This window comes from Microtus oregoni, unplaced genomic scaffold (genome assembly GCF_018167655.1).
Source record: "Microtus oregoni isolate MIOR12 unplaced genomic scaffold, Mior012 000067F_001, whole genome shotgun sequence".
In the NCBI taxonomy this organism is placed as follows: Eukaryota; Metazoa; Chordata; class Mammalia; order Rodentia; family Cricetidae; genus Microtus; species Microtus oregoni.
In genome coordinates this window covers 1267280-1289768 of record NW_024543954.1, presented here as the reverse complement: position 1 = coordinate 1289768, position 22489 = coordinate 1267280, and the positions used below count along the sequence as shown (strand labels likewise).

General features: G+C 47.0%; 2 protein-coding genes across 3 annotated transcripts; both read right to left on the bottom strand.

Annotated features, from left to right (window-relative positions):
* Positions 1-234: 234 nt before the first annotated feature.
* Positions 235-7245, bottom strand: LOC121440274 (rab GDP dissociation inhibitor alpha). Of its 2 annotated transcripts, XM_041641052.1 has the most exons (12): positions 7120-7245; positions 6908-7028; positions 5660-5767; positions 5409-5508; positions 5115-5249; positions 4500-4698; positions 4117-4248; positions 2869-2968; positions 1881-2052; positions 1474-1618; positions 1317-1371; positions 235-1222 (listed from the first exon to the last, which is right to left on the bottom strand). In XM_041641052.1, the coding sequence occupies exons 2-12, from the start codon at positions 6950-6952 to the stop codon at positions 1070-1072; spliced, it is 1344 nt and encodes a 447-aa protein (XP_041496986.1). In that variant the 5' UTR covers positions 6953-7028; positions 7120-7245; the 3' UTR covers positions 235-1069. The 2 variants fall into 2 exon arrangements, with proteins under 2 accessions (XP_041496986.1, XP_041496985.1); XM_041641051.1 differs by having other exon boundaries at positions 6908-7178.
* Positions 7246-7560: 315 nt separating this feature from the next.
* On the bottom strand, positions 7561-15869 carry LOC121440273 (V-type proton ATPase subunit S1). Its single transcript, XM_041641050.1, has 10 exons — positions 15645-15869; positions 15217-15343; positions 12594-12668; positions 12152-12345; positions 11540-11580; positions 10869-10954; positions 10271-10509; positions 9157-9204; positions 8843-9071; positions 7561-8423 (listed from the first exon to the last, which is right to left on the bottom strand). The coding sequence occupies exons 1-10, from the start codon at positions 15797-15799 to the stop codon at positions 8214-8216; spliced, it is 1404 nt and encodes a 467-aa protein (XP_041496984.1). The 5' UTR covers positions 15800-15869; the 3' UTR covers positions 7561-8213.
* Positions 15870-22489: the final 6620 nt, after the last annotated feature.

The window sequence follows — 22489 nt, the reverse complement described above, 5'->3', positions numbered from 1 at the left end:
GCCAACCTGGTTTACATAGTGAGTTCCTGGACAGCCAGAGCTCTTACACAGAGAAACCATGTCTCAAAATATCAAAAAGATAAAAACAAAGCCACAAGTGCAAAGATGACACAACACCAGTTGCTGATTGACCTACTTCACCCTTGAGGATACAGTTCTAATTCCAGAAGCTAAACTGCTGTATTCCTGCAAAACAACCCAACAAACTTTGAGCAAAGAACCTAAAGATCCAGATTCAGGTTTCAACAGTTTTATTGGGAGGTTTCTGTTTTCTGTGAAATACACTAGAGATTGAAGAAGGGGACACATTCACTTTGCAAGATAAGGGTTTCCCACCACTAAGGGAAAAGACATGGGGCAGGGCATACTGGGGTTTGGATCCACTTTCCCACCTCCTTCTGCTTTGCTCACATTTGCTTTTTATCAGAGAACACAACACAAAGACAAGAAATTAAAAATAGATCAACCCCCAGAGGAGGCCACACCTAAACCTTCACCCAACCCAGACTTTGCCAGGGCTGGGAGAGGCCAGTGCAGCTCACTCTACAGCCCCAGGCTGCACAGAATGGCTGAGGGACAGACAGGTAGGCTATAGTTAATAAATTAGAATAAATTATAAGGGGGAGAAGGAATGCAATTTTGTGCTGGGAGGGGTCCCTTCTCTCCAACACATAAGAGTTGGGGGAGAAGACAAAGGCCACTACATAGGGAGTAAGAACAGTGGGGGCAGAGTCAGTTTTTCCTCTACTCCTTCCTAAACAGCAGAATTAGGGTGTACATGTACACACACACATACATACATACATACACACACAGAGGAATCCTCTTTTCCTAGAACAAGGATAGGCCAAGAAAGAGGATACTATCCAACCCCCATCTCCCAAACTATCGCTAAGCTTAAGGATTTGGTTGGTGAATCAAATCAATGAGGTGGGTAATCGGAATGTGGTGGGGGAAGCAGAAGATGCTGGAAACAGGGATGTGCCCAGCCATACCATCTTCCCTGCCCCAGAGAAGGACATACAGGTTAGGGAGAGGGTAGTAGGGGCTGGATGAGGGGAGTCAGCAATCACTGATCAGCCTCTCCAAAGACATCATTCTGTTTGCGCTTCATGTTCTCAAAATCAAAGGCAGACCCAGCCATGCGTTTGTAGATATCTTTGATGTCATTGCAGGTGGTCTCAAAGTGTGTGGTGGCATCATAGGAGCAGGAACAAAACACCTGTAAATAAGCAAAGACCCAGGGCTCAGAGAAGTCAGACAGAGGATCTTGGGTGTGCATCAAGAGGCAGGGCTGACTGAGACAGGTTTCTTACCTGACTCTCAGAACCATCGTCAATGGGTTCATACAAATCACTTATAGCCACAAACCTGAAGGGGAAATGGAAGACAGAGGGAGATTAAAGTTTCACAATAGGCCTTGTCCATTCCTGGTCTTCAACCCAGCCTGCCCAGTTTGGCTCAGCCCCTCACTTCTGGTCAATGGGTTCCAACAGCTCCAATGCAGGCTCAACTTCCTTTTCCGGTTCTGCAGTCTCCACGGTGGTGCTGGCAATGGCTATGTATTTGCCCTGTGCTGCCACGTTGTGCGCATAGGAGATCATGCACACATAGATGTCTGACCACAAGAAACACTCAGTTAACATATGCCAGGGGAAATGACCACACAAAAAGGTAGTTCTTAGGAAATGGACAGGAATCTGGCCCACCTGCCCCTCCCCAGCCCAACATGCAGACAGCATTTAAACTGTCGCTCTCATAAAGAGAAGGCCATCCAATCCCAGGTATATTCCATAACAAAATGTCACACAAATCCACAAGACTTCCCTGTGAGAATAGAGGCATAGCAACAGAAGGCAGTCCCTCATGGCTTGGCCTACCTGACTTCCTGTTGACCTGGTTCTGAGGGATGATAATTTGACAGGAATTAGCATCATTGGTGTTCTTGATGGGGTGGCTGAGGATACAGATGATGCGAATAACCTGGCCAGCCTTCCGTACACGGTCTGGGATGTAGCTAGGGTCACAGATCAGCTGCTTGCAGCGGGCCACCTGTAAAGGCACCAGATGACTTTACCCCTTGCTCTGTGTAGTAAGCCAAGTCAAAAGTCAAGCCAGGCAGCTGAGTTGTCATCACCACCCCTCCTATGCACATAGCCCCTTTCTTGAAGCTCAGAGAGGTGAGCCCTCACATGCAGGGCTAGGTGGTGACCCTATTGCTGAAACACAATGATCACAAACACTTTTTTTGCTGTTGATAGGGTTTTTGTTTGAGTCTATTTGGCCCAAACTGGTCTGAAACTCAGGATCTTCCTCCCTGAGCCACCATACCAGGCTAAAGGATGCTTTCTTGGGCAGGGGCATATGTCTCAGTTGGTAGAATGCTTGCCTATCACACATAAAGCCTTAGGTTAGATTTTGAGCACTGCATAAACCAGGTATGTTGAAACACACCTGTAATCCCAGCATGAAGAAGGTGGAAGTGCAAGGATTAAGAGTTCATCTTCAGCTATATAGACTATTTGAAGCCAGCCTGGGATACATGATACCCTTTCCAAAAGAATGCTTTCAGGACAACAGACACAGAATGTGACTTCTGAAGATTACGTCTTGATTTAAATCCATCTGCCTCTGCCTCCCTAGAACTGGAATTACAGGCACGTACCACCTTACCTAGCAATTTGAAGGATACTTTCTGTCAACAGGAATAGCTATGTAGACTTTTATTGATCTCCCAGTTCCTAGCTATAAGGCTCTCAGGGTTAAGCAACAGCAAACTTATCAGCAATAAGGCTCCCTATGAACATAGCCCTAAAAAAGACTAAACCTTAACTGAGCCACAGTAACAAATGCACAAGGCAAAATTACCTCTCCCTCAGATTTCACACCCACCACCTTGCCATTCTCCATGATGATGTCATCCACAGGTTTGTTCAGCATATATGTTCCCCCATAGATGGCACTCAATCTGTAGTAAGGAAAATGATGGGGAAGTCTTCTCAGAAGAATGGGGACCAAATCTACTGTACTATTCCCGCCCTACCAGTGAGATAGAGAAAACTGCCCAGGTAGGCAATAGTTAACTCCAACTATTTCAGGTATCCTTCCTATGAACTTGGGGCCCATCTTGGCATACTCCTTCCTCTCTGGAGCTTCCATCCAGAATATTCTATTTTGCAAAGGGCCAGTGAGCATAGCATAAAGGAGTAGCTCCCCAAAGAAAGAGCCCAGAAATTCAGAATAAAGGACTCTCTGGAAAAGAGCCAGCTTGCAAGAAAGCTGAACCTCAAGGTTCTGGGGTCCTAGAATTAGTACTCGTGCTACCAGGAGCTGGGGAAACTATGTTAATAGTGATCATCTCATTTACTTTGTATTTCATTTACTATTTAAATATTTTTTATAGTCACTATTTTATGTGTATGTATTTTATTTGCTCGTGTCTGTATACCACATGAATTCTTGGTGCCTGAGGAAGTCAGATGAGGGTGTTGAATTCCCTAAAACTGGAGTTATGAACAGTTGTGAGCTACCATGTGGGTGTTGGAATTGAACCTGGGCCCTCTGTGAAAATAAGTGCTTTTGCTGAGTGGTGGTGGCACATGCCTTTAATCCCAGCACTTGGGAGGAGAGACAGGCAGATCTCTGTGAAGTTTGAGGTTAGCCTGTTCTACAGAGTGAGTTCCAGTACAAGTTCTAAAGCTACAGAGAAACCCTGTCTCGAAAAACCAAAAAAAAAAAAAAAACAAAACAAAACAAGTGCTCTTATCTGGTGAGCCAACTCTCCAGACTTTACTCTGCACTTTAATGTACTAGGGCTGTGCCCTCATTACCCAGGGATGGAACAATGTACATGAAGATTAGATGGGAAGGTAGGAGATGTCACAAAAATGCTCAAGGAGATAATTTCCATTCTTGACCTTAGTCTCTTATTTATTTCATTTTATTTTGGTGTTTCAAGACAGGGTTTCTCTGTGTAGCAGCCCTGGCTATCCTAGAACTCACAGAGATTCACCTGCCTCTGCCTCCCAAATATTGGGAGGCTTGCACTACCACCTGGCTTATTGGCCTTATTATTACCCATTAATGCCAGCTGGGAGGAAAAAAACACATCCTCACCTTGCAAAGCCCTGGGGCAGCTCACCCAAGCCATAGAGTGGGTACAAATATGGGCTCTTGCCATACCGGGCCAAGGACTCACTGTACAACTTGATGCGGTTAATAGTCTCAAGACAGGGCTGATCTAGGTAGCTGGGGAACAAGAGAAGATGCTGTGACAGCAGCATCCCTGATCACCTTCAAAGACAACAACACCCAGCCTTCCCACCACCCTTTGTGATCTGGCAAAGGTATGGGTCAAATGGAAGAGAGGGATGGAAATGTAACAGGTGAGCTTGTAAAAGGATATGCAGGGTGGGCAGTGGATACAATAGGCAGGTATGGGGAAGGTAAGGTGCAAGCCAGACAAGGGGGCTCCTGCCACCAGCCAGCTTTCCCCTCACTCATCAGTGCGGTAGAGCGCCAAGGCGTGGCCAGTGAAATCAATGACATCTTGGCCCAGATCAAACTTCCGGTAGACATCGCGCATGCTGGTAGTCTGGGGGTCGACACCCTCAAAGGTTTTGGGGTCATTCTCATCAAAGTTTGCCACAAACACCAAGAATTTTCGGAAGCGTCGTTTTTCAAACATGCCCATCAGATCTGAAGGAAGGGTATTGAGAAGACCCTTTGTATTACTGGGACATAAAACTCCTCTTTCCACCAGAACAGGCCAAGAAAGTTGGTATCCTGGCTCCCATCAGAACTCAGTCATGTAACCCTGCCCCACCCTTCTCAGCCTCAGTTTTTCTGTTTGTAGGAAAAGGCCCTCCCAGCTCCACTTGGGGATGTTATGGGGATCAGGTAGGCCCTTTGCCAAAAAGAAATCCTCCTCTATGAGCTTCCTTTCTGGCAATTTGCCAGGACAGATAGTACTGTCCAATAAAGGTACTATAAAGCAAGGGGCATCCGGTACTATGTGGAGCTAAGATTAGGCTTAGGCAAATATTTTGCCGATCTTGAGAATAGTCTGCCTCCTCCTATCCCCTTATCCTCTGGTTAAGGAGACTCATACTCACTAGAAGCCAAGGCCTCAGTCTCAGTGGATGGTACTTTGTAGATCTTGCCTCCCTTGTATACAAAGCTTCCCTCTACCACCTTGAAGTCCAGATAACGAGTCACTTCTGTATACAGTAGCATCTTTACTAGCTGACCTGTGTCCAGAGAGAAGAAGGGACATCAGTGGGGCTTCCTTCAAAAGCTCTCAGTTGTCTGACTAACCTTATTCTGGAGCTTAACCCTCCCCTCTGGTCTTCCCAATCACCACTACCCCCCCAATCAACCATATACATCATCTTCTTAATCTCCCTCACCATTGGCCATGAGGAATTTTGGGATCAAGTCAACATTCCAGTCTCGGCCACGGCCCATTGACTCAGGGGGCCCTTCCAGCAACTGAAAGCGCTTATATAGCTGAAAGTAGGATAGGAAGAAAAAAAATGTCAAGGACCACCCATCCCTCTCCCACTCTCCTGCCCAGCACCTGGAAATTACTTCACCCCATGCACCTATGTGAGAAACTAACAAGGGATCTGGGTCTAAGCCTAGGTCCAAGAAGCCTTACCTCCTCCAGGGGTGTGATGGAAGAGCTCTCACCCCCATAGTAGGGGTTCCGGTCCATGTGTAGCACCTTCTTACCATTCACAGACATGATGCCAGACAGTATGCATTCCTAGGGAAGGGGGTGGCATTTACAGCTATACGCCCATTTGCCTTCTGACCTGCATCCCTGATTTGTGCCTGCCACAAACCTGCCACAAATCTCACAATGTAAAGCCCTGGCTCTTGTAACGCCTAACACTGGGGAGACGGAAGATGGTTTCATGTGATGTCTCCTTTATAACCCTGCTGGGCAAAACGGTGAACTACTAGAGCATTAAAGTAGACTTAGGGAGGCAGAGCTTCCACCAGACCCAAGGACAGTCTTCTAGCACCAACAAGCCAAGAAAGTATCCACCTGCTCTGAGCCCACAAAAAGACAAGGAATCTGGAGAAGAACCAGTTCAAAGGGTCTAAGAAAGGGAAGGCCAGACCTTGAAATCCCAGACCCCACCCTGAGCTGCTCCCCCGTCAAAGGACGGTAGCCCCTGACCCTTCTGGCCCTATCTACCGGTCCAGATTCAAGATGCAAACCAACAAGATTTAGAGGAAGCAGGGAAGACAAACACCCCACCCTCACCGTCACTGTCACTGTCACTAGCCCAAGGTCAAAGGCCGAGGATATATTCAGCCTGAGATCTCCATGGAAAACCGGGTTGGGGTAGAGGGAATGTGCTAACTATCCCCCATTGCTGTTGCTTCTAGAACATTCCTTGGGTTTCCCCATCCCCTCCCAAAAGGCAGAAAGGCCGGATGAGAGCCCACCCTTGGAAAGCCCCCCATACCCAAACCTTCATACTCCATGCCCTAGTGTGATCACCACAAAATGGTGAGGGATGCTAATCAAGGATGCTAAGCAAGTGATGAGTGCGGGCGATGGGTGGGAGCTGGGTGCAACCGGTCCAGTAGGGGGAGGGGGGAGTTTTCCATCTCAGTGACACAAATAAGGAAAAGGAGAGGGGTCCGGGTTTAAGGCCTAGGGTGCGGGGGTACAGGCTGAAAGGGGGCCCTCTACGGGGACTTGAGAACATGACAGCGCAATAGAGCCGACATCATAGGGTGAGGTAGAGGGGTGGGCGCGGGGCTGACTTTGGCAGGACAGGAGGCAGGACCGCAATGATGGCAGAATGAGTCGGGTGGCCAGAGCTCTGCATCACCACGGGGGATGGGAAAGGCAGGATGCATGGCTATGAGCGCCGGAATTGGCACTTACGGTAAGACCTGTCCCCAGCACAATCACATCGTATTCCTCATCCATGATCAGGCCTTGGTACCAGCGCCCGCTCGGCTCCTCCTCCTCCTTCACCACAGCAGCCGCTGCCTTTGCCGCCGCACTGAACCAAAGATGGCGGCTATCAGTCGTTTCCCTATCCTTCCGCCACGTCAAAGAGTCCCTCTCCCTCTTTGGGCCCTGCCACGCCCTACCGAAATCACTGTTTCCCCCGCTTGTTTTCTGGAAGGGCTTCCGGGGCCTGAGACCCAGCACCAGCACGACTCCGGGTACGACGACGATCTTCACGAGCCCAGAGAAATACGGGGCGGGGCGGACCCGCTGCAGGTGCTGCGCCCGTAAAGGATCCGTGCGCGGGAGCCGCGCGCGCTCCCGTCCCGCTCCCCTGGGAGTAACAGCAAGGCCCTCTGGTGTGTTTTTGCTGCTGCCAGTATCTCATTGAGAGAGCTACCGTCGTCAGGATTCAGGAGAAATAACAAGCCTCTACCCTAACTCGTTAGAGTATCAGCTTGCTGAAGATTATCCCACCTTTCCAGTCTCACCTCCCTCCTGACAGGACCACACACCTGGGAACTTCTTCCCCTCGGTCAAGAACAAATCTACTGTCAGAAATGACACGAAGCCAAAGCCCAACACATGGCAACACGTCTTTATTTTATTAGGAAGGAAACAACAGAGCAGCCCCATCCCCGCGTCTTGACAGGCAATCCTAATAGGAACAAGTCAGAAACCCAGTGAGCACACTCTGCTCACCAGTCTTCGTAGAGGTCTCTTCCTTCTCTGGCCATAGAAATAAACCCCAGTGTACCGCTCATTCTTAACACATCACCCAAAAACAACACCCAAGCTGGACAGACAGTTAAGTAGTCTTCACACCTCTCAAACTCAAGAAACTTCAAGTTCATTGCTGTTGCTGGAAGCTTCAAAAAGCTTTGGGAGTGAGCATTAATTACACAAAAGCACTATAAACAGCAAGGGATAGCAGACAAGGGGCAAGAATAAATAAGGGGGAAAGGAGGAAAAGGAACCCTAGAATTAATGTCCCTTCCCCTCATGATGGTGGAACCTGGAAGATTTGCCTAATATCTATGAAGAATATATATACACTTCGTTGGAAGAGAAGGGGGATAGCCCCAGGAAAGTCCCTAAGCAGGTTGAAGAGGAAGGAAAACAGGCTGAGGGTAGTATAGGGTTCATGCTATAATAGGAAGAGGACAAACCCTTCCATCCACTGTGCCAAGATGACAACCTAGACACCAACACTCCCTCAATTCCTTTCTGACACAAGTCACACAATCTGTGTCAAAGTGATGGTGGGGCCCTTGTGGTCATCAAAGCGATCCATGGTCTTGAGGCTGAGTATCATGTGCAGGCCATAGGTGAAGATGAAAAGCATGAAGAGGGTGGTGAGCAGCCCCATCCAGATGCCTGGGGAGAAGAAGCCAGCACAGTCGCTAGCATAGGAGAACTGCTCACCCGTCACATTGAAGGCCTGGATCTAAGAGACAAATAGACATGGATCAGAAGGGATTACAAGTTCCTACAGACAGCAAGAGCTGGGGTTCTAGAATCAGTGAACAGTCTATACCTTCAGAGATAGCACAAGGATGGAGCTCTCAGCTATATCCTCAAGCCATACTGAGATTTTCTTTTTTTTTTTAAAGATTCATTTATTTATTATGCATACAATATTCTGCCTCTTATGTATGCCTGCAGGCCAGAGGAGGGCGCAAGATCTCAGTACAGATGGTTGTGAGCCACCATGTGGTTGCTGGGAATTGAACCCAGGACCTCTGGAGGAGCAGCCAGTGCTCTTAACCTCTGAGCCATCTCTCCAGCCCCCCATACTGAGATTTTCTGAGCTCTTCCTCCCTCCCCCTACTGCCACCAGCTTGGAGCCCATCCCCCTTCCAATACCTGGAAGTCGTGAAGAGTCATCTGCCAGAGTGAGGGCACGTTGGTCACAAGGAGATTGCCTTTCTTGCTCAGACTGCTGACATACTCACAGTGGAAAGAATAGATGCTGGGTCCTGTGACTTGGGAAACATTGAAATGGGCAACAGAACCATTGCTGTGGATTTCAAGTCGTTCCATGGTAAACCAGTATCGGGCAGACACTGGGTAAAAGCGACTAGCCAGAATGAATCTGGAGGTAAGAGTAGCAGAGATGTCAGATGAACAGAAAAGAATGGACATACCAGCCCAAACACACTTCAGTCACCAGAACTTACTTAAATGTCACTGTTGCACCAAAGAGTGGTTCATAGGTCAGTGAAAGCCTGCAGGACAAGGTAGAGAGATGCGGTCAGACCCTAGAAGGACCTTAAGCAAGGTCCTCCTCAAATTGGTTCCAACCTAAGCTGCCCTAGGTTCATCCTTACAATTACCTGCCAATACAGTGTCCCCATTTAGCAGATGGGAAAACTAAGGCTCTAGTCAAAACCAAATCAGGAGCAGTTGGAGGGTCAGGACCTAGGTCCAACATCTCCAGCTTACAATTCCTTCATCTGGCTGTCCTGAGTCCCCTGGACCTCTTTCAGCCCCTTCTCTTTTTTTTAAAAAATGTTTATTTATTATGTATACAATATTCTGTCTGCATGTATGTCTGCAGGCCAGAAGAAGTCACCAGACCTCATTACAGATGGTTGTGAGCCACCATGTGGTTGCCGGGAATTGAACTCAGGACCTTTGGAAGAGCAGGCAATGCTCTTAACCACTGAGCCATCTCTCCAGCCCCCTCTTTTTTTTTAAGATTATTTATTTATTACATATACAGTATTCTGCCTGCATGTGTCCCTGCACCCCAGAAGAGGGTACCAGATCTCATTACAGATGGCTGTGAACCACCATGTGGTTGCTGGGAATTGAACTCAGAACCTCTGGAAGAAGAGTCAGTGCTCTTAACCGCTGAGCCATCTCTCCAGCCCCCCTTTTAGCCCCTTCTCAAAGGGCATTTAGCTGCCTGCTGAAGTTTCAGGGGTAGGAGGCCTAGAACTGGTTTTTGGCAGTTGGTCTGCTTTTTGCCCACATGTAATCCCAGGGGTTGAGCTCAAAGAAGGGCCAGGGTCCCAAGGGACTGTGTGATGATAATAACCCAGAACCCATCAACCAAGGCCTAAAAAGCATGGGAAGGCAAAACTTGTGAGAGGCTCCCTCTCCAGTAACCTCCCAGCAACATCACCCTGTGATACTTTCACCAACTCCTTGGTGAACATACCACAGAAAGACCTTCTTCACCCTCAACACATGTACACCTGATCCTACATTCTTGCCCTGTACTGTGCTCACAGTGGCAAGAAGGCCATGTATGATAACAGTCCTTTCTTCCCTGCCTAGTACCCTTACACAGCAAAGGAGTCGTTCCAGAAGGAGCCAGTCAAGTTAAGATTCTCCACACCAAATGTGAGGGAAGTCAAGTCTTTCCACTCGTCTTTGTATGCCACAGAGAAGTTTTGTGCCCAGAACAGGATCCTTGGAACAGTGTCATTGTAACTCACAGGAGGATGGATCATAGGTGCTGCCACCTGAGTCTGAAGCAGCTGGCGACCTAGACCCCCAGTCACCATGGGTACATCACGGGCCACCTGCAGAAACATTCAACAACCTTTCTTTTAACAGTCCTAAAAACAAAGCCTAATCTACTGTAATGATCTTCCTCCCCACTGGGTACCCTGTACACCATCTAAAAGTCCCTAGCCCTGATATTCCATCTCCTTAAACTTATGATCATTTGCAGCAAGTGTGCATGAACACTGCCCAAGTGGTTCACAAACGAGATGGAAAAACGGCCCTGTGGATAGAGGAAGCAATCCTTTGTCCACTAATCTCCTAAGTTGAGGACTCCTGGGAGGCCCCGCCTGCGACATACCCTTCCATCTCCAGGCACACTCACCAATAACCTCACAACCCCATGCCCCAGGGCCCCTGCTAGAATAGTACATACTCTAGAAGGGCGGACTGCAGTAAGAGCCGCGGTGTAAGGGACTTCTTCAGACTTGAGTGTGCTCAGTACCTGTCCAATGACCTCATCTGAAGAGTGACAGGAGAACACAGAGCCAAGTCACCAGGTAGTATGCTTAAATACTCCCCACTCTCTGCTTTATAGAGACCTTCTAGACCTTGAGAAAATCAGTGCTGTTAGTCTCTACTGAAGACCCCTAAAACAAGGTATTTCTCCTCCTACCCACTGTGCCAGTCTCTCTGGGGACATCTGTGGCCTTAATCATTGACTCTATAATGCCAAGCCCAACCTTAAGTGAAACAAAATATATAGTGATATAGACAACTCCGTATCTACCCAACTCCCTTTCCATGCAGATAGACTGTCCTTTACAACAAAGACAAGTCCTCCTAATTGCTTTGTATAACGTTAATGGTCTATTAAATCCATCGAATCATTAGACCTGTGCAGAAACTAGGTTCCAGGGTTCTTACACAGGGGGTCATAAGCCACCTCTGTCAGGTGAAGCTGACTACAGAAGCCAGCCACTATGTCCCTACTCAGCTGTTAGCTGCTCTGAGAAATGGGGCCACCCTTGTAGTAAAGAGAAACCAATTCTATCTTCCTGGCCCAAAGGCAAGATGAGGAAATAAGTCCTCTGGGACCACACTCACCATTGCCTGTGAGGACCTCCCTGGGCGCCATCAGACCGGAGCTATGGATAAGAAGAAAGCAAGAGGCCTGCAGGTTGCTCTTCACTTAAGCTTGCCTGGAGCAGTTCAATGTGGCTCACTACCTTTCTCTCAGCCCTTCCAGCATCTCCTTCCCTGCTAGCCCCACTCCCCAAGCCTGTGCACTTCAGCTGCTGCCCTGACAGCCATGAAGAGGCCCAGCTCAGCAGTAGCAGCTAGCCCCTGTACTTCTATTTGCTTCAGTGCCCCTGCCTGGAATCCCATTTCTCTTTCCCCATTTTGCAGGTACAGCCCCTGTCCACAGTTCTATAAAGAGGGCCTTAGTGGGTGAAAAGGTTTTTCTACAAGTAAGGGCCATGTCTGCCTCATTTCTGGAGGTCCAATAGGCATAATTCAGTGGTGGATACTTGTAAGTCACAGCCTGACAGGAAGTTATTCCTGTCTCTTCTGGGCATACAAGGAACTTTCTGGAACAGTCTGAAGGTGAACATATGGTGAGGGAATATTTGTCTCAACTCTCCCCAAAGCTCACAGCCTAGGATTTTACCCATCTCTTGAAGTGCAAGGCTGGAAGCTGTGCCACCCAGGCTGTACCTGGCTGTGTAGGGCAGACGGATAAGCAGCAGGGCAGGGAGGCTGGCATTGAGCTTCAGTTCCTTTAGGGTAGCTAGATCCACATGCAGGGGACTAGCCCCAAGCTTCTCCTGAAGGTAGGTGGTCAGAGTGCTGATTGCATACCAGTCCACAGCGGGAAGCACCAGTGAGGAGGGGGCCAAATCCAGGGCATTCTGAAGTTAGGGGAGAGGTGAAAGGCAAAGTAAGCCAGAGAACAATGGGCCTAATAACCTCTAAAAACCTTGCCTGGAAAGCCACACCCCACAGAGATCTTGCAACGGGTTATAAAGTAAATGTCTCACATCTGACACTCAGATCCCAGGCCCTCTACCCTCAAAGCCTCTGGTCCTCTCTCTGGGAGAGAGAGTACAGAATGTATTATCATCTGTCCTCTTAGCTGGGGCTGTGAGCAGACCCTTACCTCCAGGTTAGAAAAGGCACTGTCCTGCTTATTTCCAAACACACCACCGTATGCTGTGAAATCCTCAATGCTTAGCTAAAAGGGAAGCAGAAGAGAGAGATATCCTAGGAGGCTGGGCAAGGAATGCAGGGGCGAGAATTCTCAGGGCTAAAAAAACATTACAAGTTAGATTTGGCGTGTAGGGAGGACAGTTAACCACCAGCACTTGTGGTAGGGGTGAGTGGAAAGCTCACTCTTTCCTCCCCAGTACTCTGAGGGCAGGGTGACAAGACATTGAAGGTAGTCATAGGGTTGGGAGATCTACAGACAGTTGATAAAGTACAAAACAAGAGTCAGGGGGCTGGAGAGATGGCTCAGAGGTTAAGAGCATTGCCTGCTCTTCCAAAGGTCCTGAGTTCAATTCCCAGCAACCACATGGTGGCTCACAACCATCTGTAATGGGGTCTGGTGCCCTCTTCTGGCCTGCAGATATACACACAGACAGAATATTGTATACAAAATAAATAAATAAATAAATAAATATTTAAAAAAAAAAAAAAAAAAAAAAAGAGTCAGCCAGCAAGAACTGGGAAGGGAAGCTGGGGAAGAGGAAGAAGACAGCAAAGAACATTTATTGCATGCCTCCTAAGAGGGAAGTAGAAGTCAGAGTAAAGGAAAACTTCCATGTTTAGTCTGGATAGGATCCTTTTAAGGGGAAGAAGTCCTTGCTTGCCCCACCATTTTTGGTGGGAGTTAGGAGAGAGGAAAATAATGAAACACAATGGAGGAAACTGGGACTTCTGAGCTCCCAGGACCCCAGTAACTCCAATCTCATGCCCTCCCTCTACAGTTTGTAAGTATCTTAGTCCTCCTCCCTTCAACCACCAGCTAGCTTCCTCTGACTTTTTCCAGTTAGGACCAGAAGGAATCTTAACCAGGTTCCCTAAACTCATTGTGTTTAGTATACATAAGCCTAGCCTCCTTTCCTAGCCTCGTCTTCTTCTATACTTTCCTATACTCTGTATTACACATGCAAGGTTTTGTTGTACTCAGAACTGCCACTAATCTTTCCTCTAGTGGCTCCATCTCTAGGCAACCTAGCAGACCATCTCGTACCCGGGACCCTTTCATTCACTAGGCTCTGGTCACACAAGCACTCCCTTGCCTAGGGCCTTTACACCTGCTACTTTCCTGACAGTAATGTCCCTCCTCAAGTCACATGACTCCCCCCTGCTAACAAGATGTTACCTACTGAGACCCTGCCTGGCCACACTGTTATCTAAAACAGTGTCCTTCCTTATTGTGTTGCCTTAGCCTTCTTCCTTCTATAGACTAAAGGACTGACATTGTCCGATTTAGCTCATTTTTTTAAGCTTTAGACCAGGCTGGCCTTGAACTCAGTGAGAGCTACCAGCCTTTGCCTACCAAGTGATGGAATTAAAGGCGTGCGTGCACCACTGCCACCAGGCTCCAATTTAGCTCTTAACCACTTGCCTTCACAAGAGTGTCTACTTCCTAACACATACTAAGCACTCTATCATTGGCAAAAGAAGGAAATACCCTAAGATTGGGAGACTGTGGCAGATGGTTATCTTCATTTTACACTTAGAAACTGTGGTTTACAAAGATTATTCCATATGCCCCAAGGCCAAAACAAGTGATAGGACTGAGTTCCAGTCTTCCCTGTTATTTAATACCTTTTGAAAGGACCATTGACTAACATAATCACCACTATCAGCAGACACAGCAACAGAGGGAGGCCACAAACAAAATGAGCCAGCCAGGCCACTAAAGAGGAAGGGACAAGCAGAGACTTGACATCCTCCTGAACAATAACTTTATACTGCACTAGAACATTCTCATAGTCCATACTCCTGCTCTGGGTGTACACACCTGGAGTGAAAGCAAAATAGAATGCTGGCTCAGCACAAAACTGGGGGATAGGTCTGATACCCCCAAGCTGGAAGCATTGTATTATGCTATCTCCAAATCTGGACCTTCAGCAACTCATTTTACCTCTTCAACATTACTTTCATTAGTGGTTAAACCAAGAAAATGATATCAGTTGAGCACAGTATATGTAGCTAAATAAAGAGTCATTCTCCAGTTATTCCTATTACAATTGTAACAGTTAAAAATTACAATTCTAAACCGGGCGGTGGTGGCGCATGCCTTTAATCCCAGCACTCGGGAGGCAGAGGCAGGCGGATCTCTGTGAGTTCGAGACCAGCCTGGTCTACAGAGCTAGTTCCAGGACAGGCTCCAAAGCTACAGAGAAACCCTGTCTCGAAAAATAAAAAAAAAAAATTACAATTCTACCAACAATTAGTTATTGGGCAAGTCACTGATCTTTCCCCAAAGTGAATCTTCTTATCTGTGATAATTCCCCCACATGCTGAGACACCAGAAAATAATGCTGAGTACTAGATAGGTATCTGATGTTTGACTCCTTGCTTCCTAAATCAAGTCCTTGCCATTTTCATGGGTCTCCTGTTCCCACTGAAGCATATTCTACAAATCTTCACGAAAATCTAGCCACACCTGCTTACCTGTGGGACAAGGTCACCACACTTGGGGAACCAGCAGTGGGGGTGGGGCGGGGTCTGCCTCCCGGTGACAAAGACATAGACTGGGGCAGGCTCACCTTGTCCTGCAGGAACAGCAGTACATTGCGGGGGCCCAGTTCCAGGGCAGGGTCTAAGTAGGTAGAAAGCTGCATATCGCTGGTGATATGGCCCTCATGTGTGTCGGCCACAGGAGTCCACAGGTCCCTAGAAACGGACAGAAGATAAACTGTCAGATGTGATTGCGTGGCTTGAGATCCTAAGCCCATGGGCGCCCGGCTTCACGTGGGTGGGGGAGGCTGAGAGCTCAACACTGGTCGTCATGAAGCAAGCCCATGAATAAGAGACAGACTCCATCTGGGCCTCGAAGCCCCGGCCAAGGACAGCTCTGGAGTTCAGCGAGGGCGGCTCATCCCCTGCGGCACACAATACCATCCTCACGAACCCCACCTGGCCCGGCTCAACTCGGCCGGGCCCAGCCCGACCCGACCTGTCCCAACCCGCTCACCGGTCACTCGACCACAGTACCAGTGGCACCTGCTGCTCAGTGGCTACTGCCGCCGCCGCCACCACCGCTACTGCCACCAACGACAGAGGCAGCCACAGGACTGGGAGCCGCTGTGTTCCCATTCGCATCCGAGACACCACTGTTGCCGCCATCATACCCTCAGCCTTCAGTGCTTGGGCCTCCGAGGCCGCTGCAGATCAGATGACCGTCACCTCCACCCGAGCCCCACCCCCATCTATCTGGGCGGGGCCTTCTCCCATACTCTGCTGTGATTGGTCCAAGATCGTGGCACTCATGACCACTCCTTCTCACTGGTTGGTTGTACGTGTCTCCAGTCACGCACGCTCTAAGTGAGAAAGGAGGCAGAACCAAGCGCTACTGCCTGCTACCTGGCTCTGCTGGGCGGGGTGGTTCTATAGCGCCCCATTCTCTAATATTTTTTTCTGTTTTCGTCTTAAAAATCGCAAAACTGGATTTTTTTTTCTAAAGATAGACCCTTTGTCTGGTACAGATGAAAAGCTGAAATCACTTAGAATAAGAAGAGGGTCCACCGTACCATCAGAGAACAACAGCCAGCACTTAAAATGGGCAGGTTGGAGGAGGATCTAGGAATTAGAACAGTTGCAGCTTCAGAAAGGAAGGGAAAACCCAGGCGGTAACCCGGTCTGAAGGACAACATTAAGTAACAATGTCAGTATCATTTGCCACTAAAAATCGGGCAATACGGTGAGAGCAGAGAACACTGTTTCTTTTTACTTAGCAACACTTGCCAACTTGAGCAAGGGCGATCCCACTATAAATCAGGGGAGACTCCTTGTGGGAGGAGTATCCTTCTTTGTGATATGACTGAGAAGGACTGACAGCTAGAGTCACAAAATGGAAGTCACCGGCACAAACGAACTGACTTTTATGTTCTGTTTTTTGACACAGGGTTGGAGTATGAACAAAATTCACTATACAAACCTCAACCTTTTAAGTGCTAGGATTACAACTGTGAGCCACCAAACATGCTTTATTTCTGAACCATTTTTATTTCTTGGTCTGTTGATTACCTTTACAAACACTAAATTCATTCCCACAGTACTACAAAAAGAAAAAGAAAGAAAAATAAAAAAGGAAGAGTATAACCAAATCTTGAACTCTCCAAACATATGTGATTAATCTAGATGGTTCTCCAACCCCCAAAGACACTGTAAATGCGTCTTAATTTGGAAACAGGGACATTTTTGTTCATTTGCTTTTCAAGACAAGGTTTCTCTATGTCCCTGGCTATCCTAGAACTCACTCCATAGACCAGGATGGCCATGAGCTCACAGAGATACCCTGCCTCTCTCTGCTCCTGAGTGCTGGGATTAAAGGCATGTGCCACCACCGCCCGGCTGGAAACAGACAGGGTCTTTGCACATATAATCAGTTTATAATAAACTCATACTGACTGCTAAAGTCAAAATATGGAAGGATGGGCCACAGTCTGATGATTGGTGTCATTATAAAAAGAGGGAAATTTGCTGGGTGGTGGTGGTAGATGCCTTTAGTACCAGCATTTAGGAAGCAGAGGCAGACAGATATCTGAGATTTCAAGGCCAGTTTGGTCTACAAAGTGAGTTCAGGACAACCAGTGCTACATAGAGACCAGAAAAACCCTGTCAAGAGAGATAGAGAAAGAAAAAGGAAAATTTATTTACTTTTTGTTTGTGATGGACTCATATAGTCCAAGGTGGCCTCAAACTCACTATGTGGGTAATGATGACTTAAAATTTCTGGTCCTCCTGCTTCCCACCGCCTCTAAAAAAAAAAAAAAAAGAGGAAAACATAGATGCAGACAAGGAAGAAGGAAAAGTGAACAAACAGACTGCAGTGATGCAGCTACAACCAAGGATTTCTGGCAGTTATCAGAACAACGGGAGAAACAGGAACCAATTCTCTCCTAGAGCCTTCAGAGAAAACTCAGCTGCACAAACACCCTTATTTGTGTACAAAATTATCAGAACTCTGTTGTTTGTTTGGTTGTTTTTTGGTTTTTCGAGGCAGCGTTTCTCTGTGTAGCTTTGGAGCCTGTCCTGGCACTAGCTCTTATAGACCAGGTTGGCCTCGAACTCATAGAGATCTGCCTGCCTCTGCCTCCTGAGTTTTGGGATTAAAGGTGTGTGCCACCACTGCCTGGTTAGAACTCTTTTTTAAGTTAGCTAGTTTGTGACAATTTGCTACAGCACTCTAGGGAACTAATACACTATTTATTTGGCATATATCATAGTAAAAAATATAAGAAGAATGTTTGTTGGGCTGGGCAGTGGTAGCTCTTGCCTTTAATCCCAGCACTCAGGAGTCAGAGGTAAGGTGGCTCTCTATGAGTTCAAGGCCAGCCTGGTCTACAGAGTGAGTTCCAAGACAGCTAGGGCTGTTATACAGAAAAACTCTGTCTCTAAAAAAAAAAGTCAAATGCAAATGGACTAGATATTGTTAATGTACTTATTGCCTATATATATTTTATAGTTATTGTACTTACTGTAAAAACTATAGTTTTTTCTTACATTAGTTATAGCCTTCTTTTTTATTTTAGACAAAAGGGGAAATATAGTGATATTTTATTTATGTTTTAATAAAGCTAAGCCACTAGAAGTCAGGCAGTGGTGGCACACACCTTTAATCCCAGGATTTGGGAAACAGAAGCAGATGGATCTCTGAGTTCAAGTACACAAGATCAATGCAGAAATATACCCAAGTGGTGGTGCCTCACAGCTTTCATCCCAACACTAGAGGGAATATAAAATGGGAAGAGAGAGATGATTAGGCTACTTAGTCTGCAGTTGTGCCTTGAATCCCAGCACTCAGGAGGCAGATCTCTGTGAATCTGAGATCACCTGGTCTAACAGACCTAGTTCCAGGACAGCCAGAGCTACATAAAGAAACCCTGTCTCGATAAATCAAAAAGTAATAAACTTATCTGAACATGGTTGTACCTGCCTATGACCCCAGTACTTACAAGAGGATAGGAAGTTCAAACCCAGCTTTGGGTAAATACGGAGTTCAAGGCCAGCCTGAGTAGCCAGGAGGTGGTGGAGTATGCTTGTAATCCCATTACCTTGGAGGCAGAGGCAGGCAGATCTCTGAGTCTGAGACTAGCTTAGTCTACAGAGTGAGTTCCAGGATAGCCAGGACCACACAGAGAAACCTTGTCTCAAAAAACATAAATATAAATAAATATAAAAATAAAGAGTTGAGCCGGGCGGTGGTGGCGCACGCCTTTAATCCCAGCACTCGGGAGGCAGACGCAGGCGGATCTCTATGAGTTCGAGACCAGCCTGGTCTACAAGAGCTAGTTCCAGGACAGGCTCCAAAACCACAGAGAAACCCTGTCTCGAAAAACCAAAAAAAAAAAAATAAATAAAAAAAAATAAAGAGTTGACCTTCAGCTCGTGCAGCGCCAGGCTCTCCTGTGCTCTTCTGGATACCGCCCCCCCCCCCCTGCTCCGTTCATCCTTTTGTCCCCGGATCATTGGGCTACCTGGAGGCCCTGTTTAGTTGCTGAGGAATCCCATCTGGACGGGTGAGTGTGTGCTATCCAGGGGCGGATTGTCCCGGAAGAGAGCACAAACTCCCCTCCCCCAGCTCCTTCTGCAGGGCTGTCTTTCTTTTGCACCACCCAGACCCCAGCACCCCTCCCCAACCCTGCCCTGCTGTATGCTCAGACCAGTGCTCAAGAACAGTTTTAAGCTCCTACACTAAGGCTACCCACCCAGAGCAATGAGTGCCTGCCTACCGGGCAGGCCTCAGGGTCCCCTGTAAGGGAGCCCAGGCACCTTCAGCTCCTGTGCCAGGCTTCCTGTGCTCTTCTGGATACCGCCCCCCACCCTTGCTCCATTCATCCTTTTGTCCCTGGATCATTGGGCTACCGGCAGCCCTGTTTAGTTGCTGAGGAATTCCATCTGGACGGGTGAGTGTGTGCTATCCAGGGGCGGATTGTCCCGAAAGAGAGTACAAACCCCCCTCCCCCAGCTCCTTCTGCAGGGCTATCTTTCTTTCGCATGACCCAGCCCCCCCAGCACCCCTCCCCAACCCTGCCCTGCTGTATGCTAGGACCAGTGCTCAAGAACAGTTTTAAGCTCCTACACTAAGGCTACCCACCCAGAGCAATGAGTGCCTGCCTACCGGGCAGGCCTCAGGGTCCCCTGTAAGGGAGCCGGGGCACCTTCAGCTCCAGCCTGGTCTACAGAGCTAGTTCCAGGACAGGCTCCAAAAAACCACAGAGAAACCCTGTCTCGAAAAACCAAAAAAAAAAAAAAAAGAAAACAGAGAAAGCACACATTGGAGACTTAACAGCCCACCTGAAAGCTCTAGAAAAAAAAGAAGCAGAGACGCACAGAGGCGCAGCGGCGGCGGCGCCAGACGCACAGAGGCGCAGCGGCGGCGGCGCCAGACGCGGTGGAGCGGCGGCCAGACCCAAGCGGCTGGGACAGGCGTGCAATAAGGAGAGCAGATCGCCCTACTACAATTGAATCAAAGAGGTAGGCCTTTGGTTGGCCAGGTCACTGGCACAAGGGGAGCCTGGTCCTGTCCTGAAGATCCTTCGGAGGGGTGAGAGGGTTCTTGGCCTGCAGCAGGAACCACGAAAGAGAGTGGGGCATTTTGTAAGCGGAGTCCTTGGCCAGCAGGGAAACCTGATCCGGTTTCTAAAGGATCCATTGGATAGGATCAATAGGAGGAGATGGGCAGGCGCCAAGGCAAGAACTCACCCAATAATCCGAAAAACAACATGAAAACATCAGAACCCAATGATCTTACAACAGAAGTATTTGAACAACCTAACACAGAAGAAGTGGAAAAAATCGACTTTATGAAGATAATAGAGTCCCTTAAACAACATGTAAAAAATGCCCTTATAGAAATGGATGAGAAGTATAACAAAAAGTTTGAAGAAATGAGTAAATACGTACATGATACCCTGGGAAACCAAGAAAAAACCATCAAACAGGTAATGGAAACAGTTCAAGAATTGAAAACTGAAATGAAGGCAAAGAAGAAAATACAAACTGAGGACCAGCTGGATATGGAAAATCTAGGCCAACGAGCAGAGTCTACAGAAACAAGCATAATCAATAGAATACAAGAGCTAGAAGAAAGACTCTCAGATGCTGAGGACACCATAGAGAAAATAAACGAACAGATCAAAGAAAACAGCAAAGCCAACAAATTCTCAACACAAAACATTCAGGAACTATGGGACACAATAAAAAAACCAAACCTAAGAATAATAGGAATAGAAGAAGGAGAAGAGTCACAGCTCAAAGGCTCAGAAAATATTTTCAACAAAATTATGGAAGAAAACTTTCCCAACTTAAAGAAAGATATTCATTTAAATATTCAAGAAGCATACAGAACACCAAACAGACTGGATCAAAGAAAAACATCTCCTCGCCATATAATAATCAAAACACAAAATATACAGGTTAAAGAAAGAATATTAAGAGCTGCAAAAGAAAAAGGGCAAGTAACTTATAAAGGTAAACCGATCAGACTTACACCTGACTTCTCGATGGAAACTATGAAAGCCAGAAGGTCCTGGATAGAGGTTCTGCAGAAGCTAAGAGACCATGGATGCAAACCCAAACTACTATACCCAGCCAAGCTATCGTTCACTATCAACGGAGAAAACAAGACATTCCAGGATAAGAACAAATTTAAACAATACGTAGCCACAAATCCAGCCCTACAGAAAGTAATAGAAGGAAAATCGCAACCCAAGGAATCCAACACTGCCAACACTGCCTACAATAACCCAGGCATCTAATGACCCTTCACGAGCACATCTCAAAGAAAGGAGACACACAATCTCTACTACCAAAAGCAATAAGAATAACCGGAGTAAACAACCACTGGTCATTAATATCACTTAATATTAATGGGCTCAATTCACCTATAAAAAGGCACAGGCTAAAAGATTGGATACGAAAACAGGATCCAACATTCTGCTGTTTGCAAGAAACACATCTCAACCACAAAGACAGGCACCTACTCAGAGTAAAGGGTTGGGAAAAGGTGTTTCAAGCAAATGGTCCTAAGAAAAAAGCAGGTGTGGCCATACTAATTTCTAACAAAACTGACTTCAAACTAAAATCAATCAGAAGAGACCGAGACGGTCACTTTATACTCATAACAGGAACAATTCATCAGGAGGACGTCTCAATCCTGAATATATACGCCCCCAATATAAAAGCACCTACTTATGTAAAAGAAATATTACTAGAACTCAAGGCAGACATCAAACCACACACACTAGTAGTAGGAGACTTCAACACACCTCTCTCTCCAAGGGACAGGTCAATCAGACAGAAACCTAATAGAGAATTAAGAGAATTATTGGAGGTAATGAAGCAAATGGACTTAACAGACATCTATAGAACATTCCACCCAAATAGGAAAGAATATACCTTCTTCTCTGCAGCTCATGGAACCTTCTCAAAAATTGACCACATACTCGGAAACAAAGGAAACCTCCACAGATACAAAAAAATATCAGTGTCCACCTGTGTCTTATCAGATCATCATGGATTAAAGTTAGAAGGCAACAACCACGCTGCCCCCAAAAAACCGACAAACTCATGGAAACTGAACAGTCAACTACTGAACCACACCTGGGTCAAGGAAGAAATCAAGAAAGAAATTAAAGTCTTCCTTGAATTTAATGAAAATAAAGGGACAACATACTCAAACCTATGGGACACAATGAAAGCAGTGCTAAGAGGAAAGTTCATAGCACTAAGTGCCCACTTAAAGAAAACGGAGAATGCATACATTGGGGACTTAAAAACACACCTGAAAGCTCTAGAAAAAAAAGAAGCAGACGC